We start from the raw sequence: 25,473 nt of genomic DNA on the forward strand, positions 1-25,473 counted from the left end.
GATGACAGCTTTGCACACTCTTGGCATTCTCTCAACAAGCATCATGAAGTAGTCACCTGAAATGCATTTCAATTAACAGACGTGTGTTGTTGAAATTAATTTGTGGAATTTCTTTCTTTCTTAATGTGTTTGAGCCAATCAGTTGTGTTGTGACAAGGTAGGGCGGGTATTAGAGGTTGACCGATTTATCGGCATGGCCGAGGAGACTGCATGGCAGGCTGACCACCTGTTACGCGAGTGCAGCATCAAAAGGACCTTGTGGCTGCAAGGAGCCAAGGTAAGTTGCTAGCTATCATTAAACTTATCTTAGAAAAAACAATCAATCTTAACATAATCACTACTTAACTACACATGGTTGATGATATTACTAGTTTAATTAGCTTGTCCTGCATTCCATATAATCAATGAGGTGCCTATTAATTTATCATCGAATCACAGCCTACTTCAACTTCACCAAATGAGTGATGATTTAACAAAAGTGCTTTCGCGAAAAAAGCACAATCGTTGCATCAATGTACCTAACCATAAACATCAATGCCTGTCTTAAAATCAATACACAAGTATATTTAGTTAAACAATTTTGTTAGCAGGCAATATTAACTAGGGAAATTGTGTCACTTCTCTTGCGTTCAGTGCAAGCAAAGTCAGGGTATAAGCAGCAGTTTGGGCCGCCTGGCTCGTTGCGAACTGTGTGAAGACTATTTCTTCCAAACAAAGACCGTAACTACTTTGCCAGAATTTTACATAATTATGACATAATATTGAAGGTTGTGCAATGTAACAGCAATATTAAGACTTAGGGTTGCCACCCGTTCGATAAAATACGGAACGGTTACGTATTTCACTGAAAGAATAAACGTTTTGTTTTCGAAATGATAGATTCCGGATTTGACCATATTAATGACCTAAAGCTCGTATTTCTGTGTGTTCATTATATTATAATTAAGTCTATGATTTGATAATTGATAGAGCAGTCTGACATAGCGGTGGTAGGCAGCAGCAGGCTTGTAAACATTTATTCAAACAGCACTTTCCTGTGTTTGCCAGCAGCTCTTAGCAATGCTTAAAGCACAGCACTGTTTATGACTTCATGCCTATCAACTCCCGAGATTAGACTAGCAATACTATAGTAACTATAAGAACATCCAATAGTCAAAGGTATATGAAATACAAATGGTATAGAGAGAAATTGTCCTACAATTCCTATAAAAACTGCAACCTCAAACTTCTTAACTGGGAATATTGAAGACTCATGTTAAAAGGAACCACCAGCTTTAATATGTTCTCATGTTCTGAGCAAGGAACTTAAACATGAGCTTTTTTACATGGCACATATTGCACTTCTTTCTTCTCCAACACTGTCTTTTTGCATTATTTAAACCAAATTGGACATCTTTCATTATTTATTTGAGACTAAATTGATTTGATTTAGGTATTGTATTAGGTTAAAATAAAAGGGTTCATTGTTCATTCAGTATTGTTGTAATTGTCATTATTACAAATATACAGTTGAACTCGGAACTTTACATACACTTAGGTTGGAGTCATTGAAACTCGTTTTTCAACCACTCCACAAATTTCTTGTTAACAAAATATAGTTTTGGCAAGTCGGTTAGGACATCTACTTTGTGCATGACACAAGTAATTTTTCCAACAATTGTTTAAAGACAGATTATTTCACTTATAACTCACTGTATCACAATTCCAGTGGGTCAGAAGCTAAATTGACTGTGCCTTTAAATAGCTTGGACAATTCCAAGAAATTATGTCATGGCTTTAGAAGATTCTGATAGACTAATTGACTTAATTTGAGTCAATTGGAGGTGTACCTGTGGATGTATTCCAAGTCCTACCTTCAAACTCTGTGCCTCTTTGCTTGACATCATGGGAAAGTAAAAAGAAATCAGCCAAGATCTCAGAAAAAGAATTGTAGCCTCCACAAGTCTGGTTCATCCTTGGGAGCAATTTCCAAATGCCTGAAGGTACCACGTTCATCTGTACAAACAATAGTACGCAAGTATAAGCACCATGGGACCACACAGCCGTCATACCGCTCAGGAAGGAGACGTGTTCTGTCTCCTAGAGATGAACGTACTTTTGTGTGAAAAGTGCAAATCAATCCCAGAACAACAGCGAAGGACCTTGTGCAGATACTGGAGGAAACAGGAACAAAAGTATCTATATCCACAGTAAAATTAGTCATATATCGACATAACATGAAAGGCCGCTCAGCAAGGAAGAAGCCACTGCTCCAAAACCGCCATAAAAAGGCCAAACTACGGTTTGCAACTGTACATGGGGACAAAGATCGTACTTTTTGGAGAAATGTCCTTTGGTCTGATGAAACAAAAATAGAACTGTTTGGCCATAATCGTTATGTTTGGAGGAAAAAGGGGATGCTTGCAAGCCGAAGAACACCATCCCAACCGTGAAGCACAGGGTGGCAGCATCATGTTGTGGGGGTGCTTTGCTGCAGGAGGGACTGGTCCACTTCACAAAATAGATGGCATCATGAGGAATGTCACGTTCCTGACCTGTTTTATGTTATTTTTGTATGTGTTTAGTTGGTCAGGGCGTGAGTTGGGGTGGGCATTCTATGTTTTGTGTTTCTTGTTTAGGTCACTTGTAATTAGCCTTATATGGTTCTCAATCAGGGACAGGTGTTTGACGTTTTCCTCTGATTGAGAACCATATAAAGGTTGGCTGTTCACAATGTTTGTTTGTGGGTGATTGTCTTCTGTGTCTGTGTCTGCGCACCACACGGGACTGTTTTCGGTTTGTTCGTTCGTTAGTTGTAGTCTGTACCTGTTTGTGCGTTCTTCATGTTATATGTAAGTTCTCATGTTTTAGGTCAGTCTATGTCGTTTGTTGTTTTGTAATTTTCCAAGTGTTTTTCGTGTTCGTCGTTGTCTTTCAATAAATTCATTATGTATTCACAACCCGCTGCATTTTGGTCCTCCGATCCTTCTCTCCTCTCCTCGTCCGAGGAGGAGGAAGATCTAGACACCCGTTACAAGGATGGAAAATTATGTGGATATATTGAAGCAACATCTCAAGACATTAGTCAGGAAGTTAAAGATTGGTCGCAAATGGGTCTTCCAAATGGAGTGTATGTAAACGTCTGACCCACTGGGAATGTGATGAAAGAAATAATGCTGAAATATATCATTCTCGCTACAATTATTCTGACATTTCACATTCTTAAAATAAAGTGGTGATCCTAACTGACCTAAGACAGGGAATTTGAACTAGGATTAAATGTCAGGAATTGTGAAAACCTGAGTTTAAATGTATTTGGCTATGGTGTATGTAAACTTCCAACTTCAACTGTATATATAGAAATCAGACGATTAATCGGTATCGGCTTTTTTTGGTCCTCCAATAATCGGTACTGGCGTTGAAAAATCATAATCGGTCGACCTCTAGTGGATATACAGAAGATAGACCTATTTGGTAAAAGACCAAGTCCATATTAGGGCAAGAACAGCTCAAATAAGCAAAGAGAAAAGACAGTCCATCATTATTTTAAGACATGAAGGTCAGTCAATCAGGAACAGTCGCAAATACAATCAAGCGCTATGATGAAACTGGCTCTCATGAGGACCGCCACAGGAGAGGAAGACACAGAGTTACCTCTGCTGCAGAGGATATGTTCATTAGAATAACTGCACCTTTGATTGCAGCCCAAATAAATGCTTCACAGAGTTCAAGTGACACGAGCCTTCCAGATGAGCTCAACTACTTCTAAGCTCACTTCGAGGCAAATGGCACTGAAACATGCATGAGAGCACCAGCTGTTCCGGAAGACTGTGTGATCACGCTCTCTGCAGCCGATGTGAGTAACACCTTTACACAGGTCACCATTCACAAGGCCGCGGGGCCAGATGGATTACAAGGACGTGTACTCTGAGCATGCGCTGACCAACTGGCAAGTGTCTTCACTGACATTTTCAACCTCTCCCTGTCCGAGTCTGTAATACCAACATATTTTAAGCAGACCACCATAGTGCCTGTGCTCAAGAACACCAAGGTAACCTGCCTAAATGACTACCGACCCATAGCACTCATGTCTTTAGCCATGGAGACAGCCTATAGGGAGGAGGTCAGAAACCTTGCCGTGTTGTGCCAGGACAACAACCTCTCCCTCAACGTGATCAAGACAAAGGAGATGATTGTGGACTACAGGAAAAAGAGGACCGAGCACACCCCCATTCTCATCGTCGGGGCTGCAGCGGAACAGGTTGAGAGCTTCAAGTTCCTTGGCGTCCACATCCCCAACAAACTAACATGGTCCAAGTACACCAAGACAGTCGTGAAGAGGCCATGACAAAATGTATTCCCCCTGAGGAGACTAAAAAGATTTGGCATGGGTCCTCAGATCCTCAAAAGGTTCTACAGCTGCACCATCATGAGCATTCTGACTGGTTGCATCACTGCCTGGTATGGCAAATGCTCGGACTCCGAGCAAGGCAATACAGAGGGTAGTGCGAACAGCCCAGTACATCACTGGGGCCAAGCTCCCTGCCATCCCTGACCTCTATAACAGCCAGTGTCAGAGGAAGGCCCTAAACATTGCCAAAGACTGCAGCCACTCTAGTCATAGACTGTTCTCTCTGCTACCTTACGGCAAGCGGTACCGGAGTGCCAAGTCTTGGTCCAAGAGGCTTCTAAACAGCTTCTACCCCCAAGCCATAAGACTCCTGAACAAATAATCAAATGGCTACCCAGACAATTTGCATTGCCCCCCTCTTTTACACCGCTGCTACTCTCTGCTGTCATCTATCCACATGTACATATTACCTCAACTCACCGGTGCCACCGCACATTGACTCTGTACCGGTACCCCCCTGTATATAGTCTCACTATTGTTATTTTACTGCTGCTGTCACGCCCTGACCTTAGAGCACCTTTTTATGTCTCTATTTGGTTTGGTCAGGGTGTGATTTGGGTGGGCATTCTATGTTCTTTATTTCTATGTTTTGTATTTCTATGTTTGGGCCGGGTATGGTTCTCAATCAGGGACAGCTGTCATTCGTTGTCTCTGATTGGGAATCATACTTAGGCAGCCTTTCTTCCTTTGGTGTTTATGGGTAGTTGACTTTGTTAGGGGCATTATAGCCCAAGTTAAGCTTCACGGCCGTTTTTATGTTTATTGTTTTGTTGGCAACATCATTATAATGAAAGTATGTCCGCTCACCACGCTGCACCTTGGCCTTCCTTGAACGACGGCCATGACAGAACTACCCACCACCAAAGGACCAAGCAGCGTGGCCAGGAGGAGCAGGGATCCTGGGCCCGGGAGAAGAGAGAGTGGAGGACATCTTGGACATGGGAGCAGGTTATGGCAGGGGACAAGACCCTGCCATGGAAACAGGCGGAAGTAGCGAGGGAGGAACGACAACGAGACCAGGAGTCACGGCAACGAAGCAGGCGCGAGAGGCAGCAGCCCCCCAAAATTTGGGGGGGGCACATGAGGTGATTGGCTGAGTCAGGTTGGAGACCTGAGCCAACTCCTCGTGCTTACCGTAGGGAGCGTGGTACTGGTCAGGCACCGTGTTATGCGGTGGAGCGCACGGTGTCTCCAGTGCGCGTTCACAGCCCGGTGCGCTACATTCCAGCTCCCCGCATCGGCCGGGCTAGAGTGGGCATCCAGCCAGGACGGATGGTGCCGGCTCAGCGCACGAAGGCCTCCAGTGACGATCCATGGCACGGAGCCTCCAGCGACGATCCATGGCACGGAGCCTCCAGCGACGATCCATGGCACGGAGCCTCCAGCAACGATCCATGGCACGGAGCCTCCAGCGACGGTCTCCGGTCCGGAGCCTCCAACGACGGTCCCCGGTCCGGAGCCTCCAACGACGGTCCCCGGTCCGGAGCCTCCAACGACGGTCCCCGGTCCGGAGCCTCCAGCGACGGTCTCCGGTCCGGAGCCTCCAGCGAAGGTTATTGTTTTGTTGGCGACATCATTATAGTAAAAGTATGTCCGCTCACCATGCTGCACCTTGGTCTTCCTTGAACCATGGTCGTGACAGATGTGTTTTAATTACTTGTTACTTTTATTTCTAATTTCTAATTCCTATCCGTATTTATTTTAAATGTTTTAACTGCATTGCTGGTTAGGGGCTCGTAAGTAAGCATTTCACTGTAAGGTGAATTCGGCGCATGTGACTAATAAAATTTGATTTGATTGGAAGTATCAGACACATCTTAACATGAACTGTTCAGAGGAGACTGAATCAGAAACCACTACTAAAGGACAACAATCAGAAGAAGAGTCTTGCTTGGGCCAAGAAACACGAGCAATGGACATTAGACCGGTGGAATTCTGTCCTTTGGTCTGATGAGTCCAAATCTGAGTGCTGCATCAGATGACCTGGCCTCCACAATCACCGACCTCATGGTTTGGGATGAGTTGGACCGCAGAGTGAAGAAAAGCAGCCAACAAGTGCTCAGCATATGTGGGAACTCCTTCAAGACTGTTTGAAAAGCATTCCTCATGAAACTGGTTGAGAGAAGGCCAAGAGTGTGCAAAGCTGTCATCAAGACAAAGGTTGGCTACTTTGAAGAATCTAAAATATGAAATATATTTTGATATGTTTAACACTTTTTTGGTTACTACATGATTCCATATGTGTTATTTCATAGTTTTGATATCTTCACTATTATTCTACAATGTAGAAAATAGTAAAAATAAAGAAAAACCCTTGAATGAGTAGGTGTTTCCAAGCTTTTGACTGGTACTGTATATGTATAGAAAATTGCATAGATGCGGTAAAGGATTGCCCCACATTCTGATCTAACAAAGTGGATATTTGTCAAATCATGATTTATGGATTGTAACAGGCCAACAATGTGGTTATTTACGTCCGTTGTGGATTTATTTGGCTATTTTTGCTGCATTACATTTAGAAGTTGTCTCTTTTCGGGTTTAGAAGAAGTGACTGCTAAATGCTAACTTGCGTTCGTATAAGCTGGTTAACGTAGCTAGCATACAGGAATCAGTGGTGGTAATCTAAGTCGTTTTTAACTGTAATGCAGTTGATTGGTAATGATGACATGTGTTGGGGTTAACATCCATACAAGCATTATCGTTATCTCAGGACCAATCCCATCTCCTCACCGTTGTGGGACTGAGAGTTTAAGTCGTATGTGGTCTTTTCATCTATGGCTAATGCATCTTTCTAAAAACATGGGCATGTCATTTGTTGACAATTTTGATTGTTTTTGGAAAAAGCAGAGGTACTTTGTCAATGATGGAATTCATCTGGGTGAAAATGGTGTCCGCCTGCTATCATCCAAAATTGAAAAGGTACTTAAACAATCAAAATGATATAGGGCTAGTCCCAGAATTGCTATAACAAGTATTGTAGCAGACCGTTAAACCACATGTTTTCATAAACATAGGGCTGATGTACTTAGTAATCTTGTCCCCCTTCACCTGGTTCACACTGGCGACTATACTTGTGTAAAAACCTCAAGTACCCCGGTCGATATCAACAATCCACATGTTTTTAAAAACTGTAAGGGACGTTTTACATTTGAATATACGTAGCATATTGTCCAATTTTGATTTTATTAAGAATTTAGTTTGTCAGGCTAGTCCTGATTTCTTTGTTTTATCTGAAACTTGGTTATCAAGGAAGTCTAATGATGCAGATATTGCACTGGATGTGTACAATGTTTTTAGAGCTGACAGGATGAGTAGAGAGGAAGGAGTGGCTATCTATGCTAAAAATTACCTCTCCATTGCACTAATTAATCTGTCTCCATTCCAAATAATTTTGAAGTGTTAGCTCTAAGTTTTACATTAGGTAACAACTGTAAAGTTACAATTGTTGGAGTATGCTTAGCCATTTAACAGAATTATTAGCCACGTTTATATTAACTGAAGTCATTTTCCTAGGATATTTTAACTTTGATTGGAAAACACAGGACTCAGACAGTTTAAGACTTTTGTACTGAGGTAAATCTCACAGAATTAGTCACTGAGCCAACAAGGCCAAATCTTAAGGTACAGACAAAGTCCTCATTGCTTGATTATAAACTCAGCAAAAAAGAAATGTCCTCTCACTGTCAACTGCGTTAATTTTTAGCAAACTTAACATGTGTAAATATTTGTATGAACATAACAAGATTCAACAACTGAGACATAAACTGAACAAATTCCACAGACATGTGACTAACAGAAATGTAATAATTTGTACCTGAACAAAGCGGGGGTCAAAATCAAAAGTAACAGTCAGTATCTGGTGTGGCCACCATTAAGTGGCCGCATTAAGTATTCCAGTGCATCTCCTCCTCATGGACTGCACCAGATTTGCCAGGTCTTGCTTTGAGATGTTACCCTATTCTTCCACCAAGGCACCTGCAAGTTCCCGGACATTTCTGGGGGTAATAGCCCTAGCCCTCACCCTCCGATCCAACAGGTCCCAGACGTGCTCAATGGGATTGAGATCTGGGCTCTTCGCTGGCCATGGCAGAACACTGACATTCATGTCTTGCAGGAAATCACGCATAGAACGAGCAGTATGGCTGGTGGCATTGTCATGCTGGAGGGTCATTTCAGGATGAGCCTGCAGAAAGGGTACCACATGAGGGAGGAGGATGACTTCCCTGTAACGCACAGCGTTGAGATTGCCTGCAATGACAACAAGCTCAGTCCGATGATGCTGTGACACACCGCCCCAGACCATGACGGACCCTCCACCTCCAAATCGATCCCGCTCCAGAGCACAGGCCTCGGTGTAACGCTCATTCCTTCGACAATAAACGCAAATTGGTGAGACAAAACCGCGACTCGTTAGTGAAGACCACTTTTTGCCAGTCCCTATGGTCCTGGGTTTGTGCCCATAGGCGACGTTGTTGCCTTACAACAGGCCTAAAAGCCCTCAGTCCAGCCTCTCTCAGCCTATTGTGGACAGTCTGAGCACTGATGGAGGGATTGTGCGTTCCTGGTGTAACTTGGGCAGTTGTTGTTGCCATCCTGTACCTGTCCTGCAGGTGTGATGTTCGGATGTACCGATCCTGTGCAGGTGTTGTTGCACGTGGTCTGCCACTGCGAGGACGATCAGCGGTCCGTCCTGTCTCCCTGTAGCACTGTCTTAGGCGTCTCACAGTACGGACATTAAAATGTATTGCCCTGGCCACATCTGCAGTCCTCATGCCTCCTTGCAGCATGCCTAAGGCACGTTTACGCAGATGAGCAGGAACCCTGGGCATCTTTCTTTCGTTTTTTTTCAGAGTCAGTAGAAAGGCCTCTTTAGTGTCCTAAGTTTTCATAACTGTGACCTTACATTGCCCGTAAGCTGTTAGTGTCTTAACGAACGTTCCACAGGTGCATGTTCATTGTTTATGGTTCATTGAACAAGCATGGGAAACAATATTTAAACCCTTTACAATGAAGATCTGTGAAGTTATTTGAATTTTTATGAATTATTTTTGAAAGACAGGGTCCTGAAAAAGGGACATTTATTTTATTGCTGAGTTTATACTAACAAATGCACCTGAGAAGTATAGAGCTAGGGTAGTATTTCCACTAGGTGTCAGTGATCACTGCCCCATTGTATGTGTTACAGAAGTCAAAATTCATAGGGCCTAACCTTGTATTATCACAAAAAGAAATTACAGAAACTTTAGTGAACAAGCTTTCTTACAGGATCTTTCCCATTGTAATATTGAATCTAATTGTAATATACATGGAGCCAGGTTGGCGTTAGAAACATTTACGAGTATTTTTATTTCCATTGCCGATAAACACACTCCATGCACTAAGGTTAGAGTAAAGAATAGATCAAACCCATGGTTTAATTCGGACATTTCTGATGCTTCGTAAAAAAGCTGTAGCATGGGCTAAGGCTAGAGAAACTTATTCCAGCTCTGACTGGCTGACTTTTAGGCACCTGAGAAACCTGGGCATCAGACTTGTTAGAAGAACAAAATCGGATTACTATGTGACTAGCTTAAATGATTGTTATGGGAATCCAGCCAAATTCTGGAAAGTAGTTAAAACATTAAAGGACAATATGCACTCCACACTCCCAAATCAGATAGGGTTGGATACTGGACTCTACACTCCCAAATCAGAAAGGTTGGATACTGGACTCTACACTCCCAAATCAGATAGGGTTGGATACTGGACTCTACACTCCCAAATCAGATAGGGTTGGATACTGGACTCTACACTCCAAAATCAGATAGGGTTGGATCCTGGACTCTACACTCCCAAATCAGATAGGGTTGGATACTGGACTCTACACTCCCAAATCAGATAGGGTTGGATACTGGACTCTACACTCCCAAATCAGATAGGGTTGGATACTGGACTCTACACTCCCAAATCAGATAGGGTTGGATACTGGACTCCACACTCCCAAATCAGATAGGGTTGGATACTGGACTCTACACTCCCAAATCAGATAGGGTTGGATACTGGACTCTACACTCCCAAATCAGATAGGGTTGGATACTGGACTCTACACTCCCAAATCAGATAGGGTTTGATACTGGACTCTACACTCCCAAATCAGATAGGGTTGGATACTGGACTCTACACTCCCAAATCAGATAGGCTTGGATACTGGACTCTACACTCCCAAATCAGATAGGGTTGGATACTGGACTCCACACTCCCAAATCAGATAGGGTTGGATACTGGACTCTACACTCCCAAATCAGATAGGGTTGGATACTGGACTCTACACTCCCAAATCAGATAGGGTTGGATACTGGACTCTACACTCCCAATCAGATAGGGTTGGATACTGGACTCTACACTCCCAAATCAGATAGGGTTGGATACTGGACTCTACACTCCCAAATCAGATAGGGTTGGATACTGGACTCTACACTCCCAAATCAGATAGGGTTGGATACTGGACTCTACACTCCCAAATCAGATAGGCTTGGATACTGGACTCTACACTCCCAAATCAGATAGGGTTGGATACTGGACTCTACACTCCCAAATCAGATAGCCTTGGATACTGGACTCTACACTCCCAAATCAGATAGGGTTGGATACTGGACTCTACACTCCCAAATCAGATAGGGTTGGATACTGGACTCTATACTCCCAAATCAGATAGGGTTGGATACTGGACTCTACACTTCCAAATCAGATAGGGTTGGATACTGGACTCTACACTCCCAAATCAGATAGGGTGGGATACTGGACTCTACACTCCCAAATCAGATAGGGTTGGATACTGGACTCTACACTCCCAAATCAGATAGGGTTGGATACTGGACTCTACACTCCCAAATCAGATAGGGTTGGATACTGGACTCTACACTCCCAAATCAGAGAGGGTTGGGTACTGGACTCTATACTCCCAAATCAGATAGGGTTGGATACTGGACTCTACACTCCCAAATCAGATAGGGTTGGATACTGGACTCTACACTCCCAAATCAGATAGGGTTGGATACTGGACTCTACACTCCCAAATCAGATAGGGTTGGATACTGGACTCTACACTCCCAAATCAGATAGGGTTGGATACTGGACTCTACACTCCCAAATCAGATAGGGTTGGATACTGGACTCTACACTCCCAAATCAGATAGGGTTGGATACTGGACTCTACACTCCCAAATCAGATAGGGTTGGATACTGGACTCTACACTCTCAAATCAGATAGGCTTGGATACTGGACTCTACACTCCCAAATCAGATAGGGTTGGATACTGGACTCTACACTCCCAAATCAGATAGGGTTGGATACTGGACTCTACACTCCCAAATCAGATAGGGTTGGATACTGGACTCTACACTCCCAAATCAGATAGGGTTGGATACTGGACTCTACACTCCCAAATCAGATAGGGTTGGATACTGGACTCTACACTCCCAAATCAGATAGGGTTTGATACTGGACTCTACACTCCCAAATCAGATAGGGTTGGATACTGGACTCTACACTCCCAAATCAGATAGGCTTGGATACTGGACTCTACACTCCCAAATCAGATAGGGTTGGATACTGGACTCCACACTCCCAAATCAGATAGGGTTGGATACTGGACTCTACACTCCCAAATCAGATAGGGTTGGATACTGGACTCTACACTCCCAAATCAGATAGGGTTGGATACTGGACTCTACACTCCCAATCAGATAGGGTTGGATACTGGACTCTACACTCCCAAATCAGATAGGGTTGGATACTGGACTCTACACTCCCAAATCAGATAGGCTTGGATACTGGACTCTACACTCCCAAATCAGATAGGGTTGGATACTGGACTCTACACTCCCAAATCAGATAGCCTTGGATACTGGACTCTACACTCCCAAATCAGATAGGGTTGGATACTGGACTCTACACTCCCAAATCAGATAGGGTTGGATACTGGACTCTATACTCCCAAATCAGATAGGGTTGGATACTGGACTCTACACTTCCAAATCAGATAGGGTTGGATACTGGACTCTACACTCCCAAATCAGATAGGGTGGGATACTGGACTCTACACTCCCAAATCAGATAGGGTTGGATACTGGACTCTACACTCCCAAATCAGATAGGGTTGGATACTGGACTCTACACTCCCAAATCAGATAGGGTTGGATACTGGACTCTACACTCCCAAATCAGAGAGGGTTGGGTACTGGACTCTATACTCCCAAATCAGATAGGGTTGGATACTGGACTCTACACTCCCAAATCAGATAGGGTTGGATACTGGACTCTACACTCCCAAATCAGATAGGGTTGGATACTGGACTCTACACTCCCAAATCAGATAGGGTTGGATACTGGACTCTACACTCCCAAATCAGATAGGGTTGGATACTGGACTCTACACTCCCAAATCAGATAGGGTTGGATACTGGACTCTACACTCCCAAATCAGATAGGGTTGGATACTGGACTCTACACTCCCAAATCAGATAGGGTTGGATACTGGACTCTACACTCTCAAATCAGATAGGCTTGGATACTGGACTCTACACTCCCAAATCAGATAGGGTTGGATACTGGACTCTACACTCCCAAATCAGATAGGGTTGGATACTGGACTCTACACTCCCAAATCAGATAGGGTTGGATACTGGACTCTACACTCCCAAATCAGATAGGGTTGGATACTGGACTCTACACTCCCAAATCAGATAGGGTTGGATACTGGACTCTACACTCCCAAATCAGATAGGGTTTGATACTGGACTCTACACTCCCAAATCAGATAGGGTTGGATACTGGACTCTACACTCCCAAATCAGATAGGCTTGGATACTGGACTCTACACTCCCAAATCAGATAGGGTTGGATACTGGACTCCACACTCCCAAATCAGATAGGGTTGGATACTGGACTCTACACTCCCAAATCAGATAGGGTTGGATACTGGACTCTACACTCCCAAATCAGATAGGGTTGGATACTGGACTCTACACTCCCAATCAGATAGGGTTGGATACTGGACTCTACACTCCCAAATCAGATAGGGTTGGATACTGGACTCTACACTCCCAAATCAGATAGGGTTGGATACTGGACTCTACACTCCCAAATCAGATAGGGTTGGATACTGGACTCTACACTCCCAAATCAGATAGGCTTGGATACTGGACTCTACACTCCCAAATCAGATAGGGTTGGATACTGGACTCTACACTCCCAAATCAGATAGCCTTGGATACTGGACTCTACACTCCCAAATCAGATAGGGTTGGATACTGGACTCTACACTCCCAAATCAGATAGGCTTGGATACTGGACTCTACACTCCCAAATCAGATAGGGTTGGATACTGGACTCTACACTCCCAAATCAGATAGGCTTGGATACTGGACTCTACACTCCCAAATCAGATAGGGTTGGATACTGGACTCTACACTCCCAAATCAGATAGGGTTGGATACTGGACTCTATACTCCCAAATCAGATAGGGTTGGATACTGGACTCTAAACTCCCAAATCAGATAGGGTTGGATACTGGACTCTACACTCCCAAATCAGATAGGGTTGGATACTGGACTCTACACTCCCAAATCAGATAGGGTTGGATACTGGACTCCACACTCCCAAATCAGATAGGGTTGGATCCTGGACTCTACACTCCCAAATCAGATAGGGTTGGATCCTGGACTCTAGACTCCCAAATCAGATAGGGTTGGATACTGGACTCATTACTGATAAGAATGCCATTGCTAATGCCTTCAACAATCACTTCATTGCAGCAGGCAATCTTTTTGAGAAAATGTCGACCACAAATGAAGGAAGAAAAGATACATATGAAAGGATTATGCATGAGCATGCTAATACTGATGGTCAGGGTTTCTCACTAAGCCTCTTCACGGAGAAGAAAGTTATTGATGCCTCGCTAGCCATAGACACTAAGAAAGCAACAGGGGCTGACAAACTTGACCCAGGGTTTCTGGCTAGAGCTGCACCACTTATCTCTGGTGCTCTTACTCATATTTTTAACCTCACATAGACCATTGAAGGCTTTCGATACAGTTGATCATTCTCTTCTGCCTGAGAGACTGACCTCATTGGGGTTGGCCTCAGATACATGTTTGTGGTTTCAGAATTATCTCAGTGATAGATCTCAGGCTATTATTGCAGATGTGGTAAAATCAGATTTTGTCACTGTTCACAAAGGAGTCCCACAAGGTTCGATTTTAGATCCTTTATTATTCACTATATACATAAATGATATCTGTAACTCAGTGAAAAAATGCAACTTTGATTTCTATACTGATGGCAGTGCTATATACAAAAGCCCCATCACTCCCTCAAGCATTTACATTCCTGCAGTCTGACTTTCAATTGCTTCAAGATGAACTTGTAGATCTTAGGCTGATGCTTAATTCAGCATATGGTATTTGTATATGGTATTCACGCTCCAAAAGTATACAATTGGAAAATGTGAACATTGCTACCCATGATGGCTCTCTTTGGAACGTGTTCCCACCTGTAAATACCTTGGAATTTGGTTAAATGATAATCTCTCTTTTAAAAACTCATATACCTGAGTTGGTAAAGAAGCTGAAATTGAGAATTAAATTTTTTTATAAAAAAGAAAGGAAATTGTACAGGCCACTTTTATGTCAGTGCTTGATTATGGTGATGTTTTATATATGCTTGGATCAGCATCAGTACTGAAGAAATTAGATGCAGTGTATCATGCAGCGTTGCGCTTTGTTACTGGTGCAAACTTTTGCACACCTCATTGCCTTTTGTACACTTCGGGTGGCTCGGACTCCCTGACTTTTAGAAGGACCAGACACTGGTTGATATTTGTCTATAATGCTGTCTTACAGAAACTTCCTAATTATCTTAACTCAACAATCCAGTGGTCAAACAGTATTTATCAGACTCGTTCACAGGACATGCTAGTGCTAGAGATAACCTGGATTCACTCTGAGTTAGGCAAAACGGCATTTGAATATCATGCTCCACATTCATGGAATGAATTGCAGAGAGAACTCCAGTTAGATGTTTTGGTGCCTGTAAGACAGTTTAAATGCACATTACATGAACTGTTTATTAGAAACTGTGATTGCTTTTTGTAATGTGTGTTTTTCTTATATAAGTTTATTTTTTAAATATTTTTAATCTCCATTTTGTACTTTTTATATGTTTTAATTGTGTTTGATTTTAAATTCTTATTAATTGCTGTGTTGTTTTTATTGTTGTATCACAGGGCACAACTGTAAAAGAGACTGTCTCAGCTTGTTTCCCCTGTTTAAATAAAGGTTCATAATAATACAATTATACTCTGGTTTTTACCTCAACATAGTGTGGAATACACATATAAACAATATCCTAAATGTAGAATCATTTTACTGGGGGGCAATGAGGAGACTCTTTCCCCACGGCCCTTTCTCCCACACGTTTCCATGGCAATTCCATTGTTTTGGTTGAGTTTGATTGACCTCTTTACCGCATCTATGTGCAGCGTTCTGTGTGGAACTGTGTATGTGTTGGAACGCTGGATTGAAAATTACATTCCTTTAAACAAGACTGCACTACAATCACATCCAAGTGCCACCAAGTAAAACCCAGCAGAGTGCCTTCTCCTTAAGGAATGTTTCACTAGGAATATCTACAGATCCACAGCTCCTCTGTGGGAGTGGTTGTCCAGGGGTAACCTTCGTCGAGAACCAGGCTTCCAAAAAAGGCATGACAGCAACGTGATTTTGAGGTAAGGCTTCGCGAGACTAGGCCAGGGGTTACTGCTACTTCACAAGACAGATAGACGGACGAACGGACAGACAGGTTGGGTAGGCTACCCAGCTACCCAGCGATTCCCCATAGTAGGAATCCCTTTATTCCTGGTCAAGGCCTGTAACATGTCATTGGAACTATATCAGCAGACTGAGCTAGGGCAGTTCATCTGGTTGGGTTCCTACCCCTGCTCTGCCTCTCTCACACGAAACTGAATAATCAATCGCAATTTTACAGAGAGTCCCTTGATCATCAAGGAGAGCCCTGCAGGTGCTTGTGGTCAGAGCCAGGGAGACGGGAACGATCAGGGGAGAAAATGATCTGGGCTTAATGTCCGTAAGTTGCTCCAACAGATCAACGTTATGGCATGGAGACGTATGGAGACAGTATTGTTCAAAGCGTCGGTTAGAAATCTGTCCGACATAGAGGAGGAAAGAGGAAGAGAAGAAGAGATTCTGCAGTAGCACACAGAGGAAAATTGGAGATACAATTTCCCATTTGTAGACTACTACAGTATGATGAGATGCAGGTTAGGAGTGTAGGTTTACAGCGGTAGACTGTGAAATCAAATCAAATCAAATCAGAGCGTGAGTAGAGGGCAGGTTTTGCTGTTAGCTTTAGAAGAGAGCAGAGTACCTTAACTAAAGCACCAGATGGAAATCAACATGCTCAACATCTGTCTGGAAGCACAGACACTAAACGCAGGTCTCTTCTCTGCTGAGGACGGGCATTAAACGATAGCAGTGTGCCGTGCCTGCGCTCTCTGGCAATTTCCAAGTCACCTGCGAATATTCAAAGTCGTGACTTTGGTGTGTAAACAAAGCATTAAATATTGTAAGTCAAGCCGCTGCTTAGTGATTGTGATGAATACAGAGAATGGTTTGGAACCAGCAGAGAGAACAGGACGGAACAGTCATTCTCTCACAAATAGATGGGGGGGGGGGGGGGGGGGAGAGAGAGAGAGAGAGAGAGAGAGAGAGAGAGAGAGAGAGAGAGGGTCCTTGTCTATCTAAACAATCATACTTGGTAATTGAACTAGCTAGGTGCTGAAGGACAGGCACCTGAGAAAGCTGCCCAGTCAGCAGACCTATAGTGATTCCTTTCCCTCCAGTATAGTGAGATGAGGTGGGAGAGAGAGTGGATATAGCACAGCCATTCTATTCAAATACACTAAGCAATTTCTGTGTGCCTCACTGTGCATTGCCATGGAATTTCCAGGGAGCAATAATAGGGTATGAGCACGTGAACAGAGCTATATATAATAGTGCACTACTCACTGTACTGTATGTGTATACATATCGCTGAGTTCATTAATAAGGGTGTTAAAACACATGTGTTACATATTTATAGTACTAGGCATGGATAAGCAGAGAGAATAGTCCTTAACGGTGCTTTTCTCTGAGCTCTGAGCCGTCTACTACTACTATACAGTTGCTGCAATCTATAGATGGTACAAACGACAACCACGCCTGAAATCTACACAGCAAGACAAATACAATATGATCAAGTAGTGTTAGGTGAGCAGCATCATGAAACGGGTAATAAAACACAAGCAACATCTCTCTCTCTAGACAAGCCGTGTTGTACTTTAATGCAGAAATAGCTACAGTACAACTCAATGGCTGCAACGTTATTATACCTTATGCCCAGGATGCATACTCTTTAGGTCTCTCTCGCTCCATACTCTGACCTTGACAGTAACAGTGCAGTGGCGGACACACACACACACACACACACACACACACACACGCACAGAGGAGAAAAGAGGAGGAGAACAACGGTAATCAACACACCACTTGCATCGCATCACAGTGCCGGCGACGACATGTGTGCAGCCAGAGAGGGAAACACACACAGGAAATCAATCCTAATTGAGATAAATAAACACAGTTATAATGGGTTATACACCTCTGTTCTCTTACAGTGCAACATCCAATCGAGAGGATTGGATAGTGTGTCCTCTGTACCATGGTTTTACAGCAACACACCCTATCTAGTGCACCATCATCAGTGTTCCCCCTATATTCATTTAGTAGCTCGGCAAAGACACACTTTGAAGATCAGAGTAACAAGTTACAACAAGTTACATATCTTTCTCAGATTCTCATCGGATTGACAGAGAAACCTCCAAGGTAACTATCTAGCTAGCTTGTAATCCTGGAAGTGCTGCCAACCCTATTAATAGATGTATGTGTTAGCTAAAATTCAGTAACGTTAGGCTAGCTATATCATTTTTGGAGTTAATATAGAATTGGCTGGCAATGTCATTGAGATCAAGAGATAAAATGTAACTGCCCTCGATTTTCAGAGGAGTTTCAAAGGAAGAGAACATCATTTAACTTTCAAGCATCTTGGAGTAGAATGTCCTTTAAAACCTTATCACGGTTGTTCAACAAACTAAAAATCCCCCAGGTAGCTCACACTCCCCACTACCTCTACCATCGCTGCTGAAAAGAAAAAACACACACTGACCATCACCATTGTGAAAAGAACCAATAAGGAGGGCTGTTTGGTGAACAGGTAAAAATGTTTAATAAGGTCCATCCCAACTTCGGTCTGTAACTATGAGATTTAATATCCTCTCTCAGTGTTCTGTGATAATAACACATTACTGTATTTTGCTGACTGGCTGTTTCCTTGAACATTTGCTTTGGTTCAAAGCACTCCTTCCGAACAAAAGATTGGCAGTTTCATCTATTATGTATCTAGTATTTCATTTGAAGTGAAAATGGTTTTAAGAGTAAAAATGTTACCATTAGACTATACTGTCTGTACATTGCTGTCTGGTTCAAGTTGTTTACGACAAGTGAAAATCACAGCAAGGTATACCTCTGTCATTGTAAACAATCATTATGTACTGAAATAATTTTATAGCGAGGAAAAAAATGCAATGCTTTGATATTTGAGACCACAAGCCAAAAATGCCAAGCTCACTATAATTCCATCAAAACAATGTAGAATGTGGCATCATTTTTACCTAAACATAGCCTAATACATTGTCTTCACAGCAACTACACCATCACGTTGCTCACCTCCACATTCTCCAGACTATAGCCATCTTAGTTATACTAATTCTTAATTCTGTTCTGTAAATATTCTGAAGTGAACAGAACAGGAAATAGAACAAATTAGCACTTTTGTTTGCCCAGAGGGGGGAATTGTTTTGTGAAACCAAGCCAACTTTGTGGTTAGTTACTCTGTTGTGTGTGAACTCAAGCCAACACTCTCTCTCTCTCTCTCTCTCTCTCTCTCTCTCTCTCTCTCTCTCTCTCCTCTCTTCTCTCTCTCCTCTCTCTCTCTCTCTCTCTCTCTCTCTCTCTCTCTCTCTCTCTCTCTCTCTCTCTCTCTCTCTCTCTCTCTCTCTCTCTCTCTCTCTCTCTCTCTCTCTCTCTCTCTCTCTCTCTCTCTCTCTCTCTCTCTCTCTCTCTCTCTCTCTATTAAATTCCTGGCATAGGAAACATATGTTTACATTGCCAAAGCAAGTGAAACAGATAACAAACAAAAGTGAAATAAACAATAAAACATGTCCAGTAAACATTACACAAATTAAAGTAAAAAAAGAATATAGACATTTAAAATGTCATATTATGTCTACATTCAATGTTGTAGTGGTGTGCAAATAGTTAAAGTACATAAATAAAATAAATAAACATAAATATAGGTTGTATTTACAATGGTGTTTGTTCTTCACTGGTTTCCCCTTTCTTGTGGCAACAGGTCACAGATCTTGCTGCTGTGATTGCACACTGTGGTATTCCACCCAATAGATATGGGAGTCTGCCTTCGGCAGCCTTTCTCAATAACAAGGCTATGCTCACTGAGTCTGTACATAGTCAAATATTTCCTTAATTTTGGGTCAGTCACAGTGGTCAGGTATTCTGCCACTGTGTACTCTCTGTTTGGGGCCAAATTGCACTTTCCAATAAGTCAAGTAATTATGTTTTTTGTTTTCATGATTTGGTTGGGTCTAAGAGCACCAGAACCAGCTTGCTTAGGGGACTTCTCCAGGTTAATTTCTCTGTAGGTGATGGCTTTGTTATGGAAGGTTTGGGAATCGCTTCCTTTTAGGTGGTTGTAGAATTTAACAGCTCTTTTCTGGATTTAGATAATTAGCGGGTATTGGCCTAATTCTGATCTGCATGCATTATTTGGTGTTCTATGTTGTACATAGAGGATATTTTTGCAGAATTTTGAATGAAGAGTCTCAATTTGGTGTTTGTCCCATTTTGTGAATTCTTGGTTGGTGAGCGAACCCCAGACCTCACAAGCATAAAGAGCAATAGGTTCTATAACTGATTTAAATATTTTTAGCTAGATCCTAATTGGTATGTCAAATTTTATGTTCCTTTTGATGGCATAGAAGGCCCTTCTTGCCTTGTCTCTCAGATCGTTCACAGCTTTGTGGAAGTTACCTGTGGCGTTGATGTTTAGGCCGAGGTATGTATCGTTTTTTGTGTGCTCTAGGGCAACGGTGTCTAGATGGATTTTGTATTCGTGGTCCTGGCAACTGGACCTTTTTTGGAACACCATTATTGCTGTCTTACTGAGATGTACTGTCGAGGACCAGGTCTGACAGAATCTGTGCAAAAGATCTAGGTGCCGCTGTAGGCCCTCCTTGGTTGGTGACAGAAGCATCAGATCATCAGCAAACAGTAGTCATTTGACTTCAGATTCTAGTGAGGCCGGGTGCTTCAGACTGTTCTAGTGACCTCGCCAATTCATTGATATATATGTTGAAGAGGGTGGGGCTTAAGCTACATCCCTGTCTCACCCCCTGGCCCTGTGGAAAGAAATGCGTTTTTTGCCAATTTTAACCGCACACTTGTTGTTTGTGTACATGGATTTTATAATGTTGTATATTTTTCCCCCAACACCACTTTCCATCAATTTGTATAGCAAACCCTCATGCCAAATTGAGTCGAAAGCTTTTTTGAAATCAACAAAGCATGAGAAGACTTTGCCTTTGTTTTGGTTTGTTTGTTGGTTAATTAGGGTGTGCAGGGTGAATACGTGGTCTGTCGTATGGTCATTTGGTAAAACGACCATTTGACATTTGCTCAGTACATTGTTTTCGCTGAGGAAATGTATGAGTCTGCTGTTAATGATAATGCAGAGGATTTTCCCAAGGTTGCTGTTGACGCATATCCCACGGTAGTTATTGGGGTCAAATTTGTCTCCACTTCTGTGGATTGGGGTGATCGGCCCTTGTTTCAAATATTGGGAAATATGCCAGAGCTGAGGATGATGTTAAAGAGTTTAAGTATAGCCAATTGGAATTTGTGGTCTGTATATTTTATCATTTCATTTAGGATACCATCAACCCCACAGGTCTTTTTGGGTTGGAGGGTTTGTATTTTGTTCATTCAATGTAATTGGAGAATCCAGTGGTTTCTGGTAGTCTTTAATAGTTAGTTAATAGTTTAATAGATTTGTATTTGATCATGTATAGATTTGTATTTGATCATGTATATGTTTTGCAGTTTGTTCTTTGTTATAGAGCCAAAAAGATCAGAGAAGTGGTTTATCCATACATCTCCGTTTTGAACAGATAACTCTTCGTGTTGTTGTTTGTTTAGAGATTTCCAATTGTCCCAGAGGTGGCTAGATTCCATAGATTCTTCAATTACATTGAGCTGATTTCTGACGTGCTGTTCCTTCTTTTTATGTAGTGTATTTCTGTATTGTTTTTGTGATTCACCATAGTGAAGGCGTAGGCTCAGGTTTTCTGGGTCTCTCTCACTCTCTCTCCCTCTCCTTAATCCAGACAGTGAGTTGTTTGCCCAAGTCAGTCAGGCTGGCATTAGTCAGATTCCACCACCTTGAGGACAGCAGCAACTATAAACAGCTTACCTCCCACTCTGGCAAACATCAGGATGCTATTAAGAGGGGCATTAAATTAAATATATTCACATAGTCCTTCAATCAGAATTCTCAGACTCAAGTGTTATTTAGTTCAACTCTCAAGTGAAGCAGAATGACAAATCACAGTCTGATTAACCTCTGCAGACTGGCAATAGGAGACCGGTGATAAAGAAAGCACTCATCCACAGGCTATGAAGTTTCCCCTCTAAATTAATTCCATATTTCAAGATTCCTATCTCTCAGATATAACCCAGAATGGCACACAAATATGCTCCTGCTAGAGAGATTACCAGAGACTGATTTAGCATAAACATTCCCTGCTGCAGCTGGCTGGATACTGCTGCAGCTGGCTGGATACTGCTGCAATTGCAAACTTGCTGAATGAAATTGTGAAAAAGTGAAATCGCAGGCCTTCATTTACTCAGAGCAGACAGTTAGTAAATGTTTCATTAGGATTATTAACAACATGAGTATTGAATAATAATAATGCACAATAGCGAGTTTTGACAGTAATGGTCCAAGTCAAGTTTTCACTATATTATCTTTTCTGACATACACATACAACAATTACCTGATCAAGCTTATGTTCAAATGTAACACAAGCATATGTTAGATACAATGTGTCCTAACAGATTACATCCCAGTACACATTGATATATTGTAGCTGGTTTGTTATATTCCATAAAAGCATGAGCATGTTCAAAAGCACCTAGATATAAAACTGTCTGTTATGAAGTTGTCATTATCTGTAATAAACTCAGATCCTAAAGCTTCATTCTAATTTATTTGATGTAGTGGAAGAAAAACAACATAAGGATGTAGCTATCCCATAATTAGAATTGTTCTATTATTTGTGAAAATACAATTGCCTACTTGCCTTCAAGAGACACTCTCAACTCCAGGTATCAACACGCCATTATTCATTTACATCTAATCACCTGCTTGTTTTCAACAGATGCAAATTAAACCATATAATAAAATTGACTGCTGAAGCCAAAGTGTTATCCTTTACAACAGGTCTACTACAACCATAACATGCTGAGTGATGTCTGATCCGACATGCGCTACATTTAAAGTTCCTCAACAGCTGGTTGCTGGTGTATGCTAATGTATCTCTCACAAGCTTCAGACTGACTGGTGTCCCGCTGCAAAACAGCAGGCAGTGATTCACCAATGCACACAGAACAGCACAGCCTGGCCTAGCAAACAGCACTTCCATGCTACACAGAAACAAACAGCGGCATTGTCATCGATGAATGCACATGTTTCACGACGCTAAACAACCTTGCTTAGAGCAGAAACAATTCGAAAGTGCCTGCAATGCAGGGAAGCGCTCTAGCAGACGATATGCACTGACGGTGTGTGTGCCCTCTATTCCGTATAACATACGCCTTCTCAAGGCTATACCTGTTACCCGAACGCCAAGGTCCCCAATTCTCAGACGCACTCCTGCTGGAAAGGGCAACATAGAAACTTCTGACATCTCCACTCAAAATCGCATAGCATCTAATGAGAAGCGTTAACGTTTACATATATAAATAGAACACTCCAAGCGTTACCGTTCTCTTCTTGTAGGGTCTTGCTGAATGCTAGGCTTGGTGGGCGCCATCTTCCTACAATTATTTGATTTCTTACTTTTTTTTTCTTCAGATTTATTTTGACATAAAGCCGTGATGCCTGACAGCAATGCTTCATGTAGTCTAGGTATATTTAAACAAAGCTGTAGCGCTGATGTGGACCAACCGTGCCCCCGTCTCCGTGTATTGGCGTTCATGAGCGTGAAAAAAGGAGCAAAAAACCCCAAGACCGAGCTCGAAAGGCATGCCAAGAAAAGTGAGTGGAAACCGGGGGATGCGCTTCTCAAATCCCGCTGCTCTCCTGATACATGGGGCTCGGGTGTAGCAGTGGAAATGCTAGGCTACTCTATGCACATCGTTTCATTACATTTTTCCACAAGAGCGCGTTGTCTCCGGTGCTTCGTAAAGGATTTTTCTAAGTCTGTTTGTCTGTGCATTTTCCAGCTTTTCCTGGCTCGCTCTATGAGGAAAAGGAAACATCTTCTCTCCAGCCAGAGCAACAACGCCACTCAGTTGTAGTTGGAGACAATTGTCATTTTCCGTTATACAGGTTGCGATACGCAAATATCCGTGGCTGTGCTTTTTTTAACTGCTATAAGACGCATCTATTATTTTATGCATTAGCCTATGATGTTTTCTCACTAGGCTAAATTGAAGTGTTTTTGATAATAATAAGTCTTGCAGATAGATATTGGATGTGACTGTTTCCAATGCTCAGGTGTTTATAAAACAAATTTGATTAGAATTGTCATTATCAAATATATATATTAGACAGTCATGCCACTTGTATCAATTTCATAGTTGATTAAAAAAAGTGTTTATTGTATGAGGACTATAGGCCTATATTATTAACAACTTCCAACATTCATAATTGAAATGAAAAGATATCCACATACATTTACTGTATATCTGTTTTAAGTAGGCCTATTATTTAAGAGTTATCTGGGTGTGATTCACTTTAGTCTAATCTAAAAAGAAAATGCTATTTTAGTGTATTATAACATATGAATTAGCCATACATTAGCCTAATTGTTAAATAATTTGAATATACATGCATTGTTATTCGAGTGTCACATCAGATCAAAACTAGTCTTCAATCAATGAACAATCAAGGTCACTGACTTGTCAAAATGTGTTGACCAGATGCTAAATACAAACTTCAGGTAGTTAAGATACTGATATAGGGTAAAAGGCCTAGAATAAACACACAACTTCCTGCTTTGCAGATGCTTTGCAGATATAACCATACAGTGAGTTGTCATAATGGTAATTAGTCTACTATATATATATATATATATATATATATATATATATATATATATATATATATATATATATATATATATATATATATATACAATTTGTATGTAACCAAATGTGAACACATACAGTTGTTTTGAAAATACTACGCCTATAAAACATTTTTTGTTGTTATATAAAATGATCAAAGAAAATACAACTTGCCTTAGAAAAAGTTCCTATGGATTATCATCAGTGACTTAACCCCCCAAAAATGTTATGTTTATATTTTATCAGGTGTCATGCCACTAGTTTCCGTTCAACATTTCTCTTTCAGAGAGCAGATGTAAGCTATAATCTATATATGTTTCACCTGAAACAAGATAGGTTTCCCAACATGTTTTATAAAATATAATGAGTCACTCTAGAATATGTGTGATTTTAAATATGGGTTGCAAAAGCATTTAAACACGAATACCATTGGTTTCTAAAGTCAATGTGGCAACTTTTGCCAGTCATTAAGTCTCTGTGTATAACATAATTACCCTAATTATCTTTGACAGGCTTTATAGCCATGCATGATCAAGTAGCAAGTAAAATGTTCAGTGAAGGTCTAT

At 41.8% G+C, this 25,473-nt stretch overlaps 1 protein-coding gene across 7 annotated transcripts in view; it reads right to left on the reverse strand.

The window, feature by feature from the left end:
- LOC129812782 (neuronal PAS domain-containing protein 3-like) overlaps window positions 1–25,473 on the reverse strand; it is a 366,359-nt gene that overhangs the window by 338,409 nt on the left and 2,477 nt on the right. Inside the window, exon 1 of one of the 7 annotated variants that reach the window (XM_055864647.1) lies at window positions 23,600–24,820. The exons of 3 other annotated variants lie outside the window; for them this stretch is intronic. In XM_055864647.1, coding sequence (XP_055720622.1) covers window positions 23,600–23,814 — 215 coding nt within the window. In that variant the 5' untranslated portion in view covers window positions 23,815–24,820. Of the gene's footprint in view, window positions 1–23,599; window positions 24,821–25,473 lie in introns of those variants that run through there. 3 more of the 7 variants (XM_055864650.1, XM_055864644.1, XM_055864646.1) reach the window with 3 other exon arrangements.

This window comes from Salvelinus fontinalis, chromosome 16 (genome assembly GCF_029448725.1).
Source record: "Salvelinus fontinalis isolate EN_2023a chromosome 16, ASM2944872v1, whole genome shotgun sequence".
Taxonomy (NCBI): domain Eukaryota; kingdom Metazoa; phylum Chordata; class Actinopteri; order Salmoniformes; family Salmonidae; genus Salvelinus; species Salvelinus fontinalis.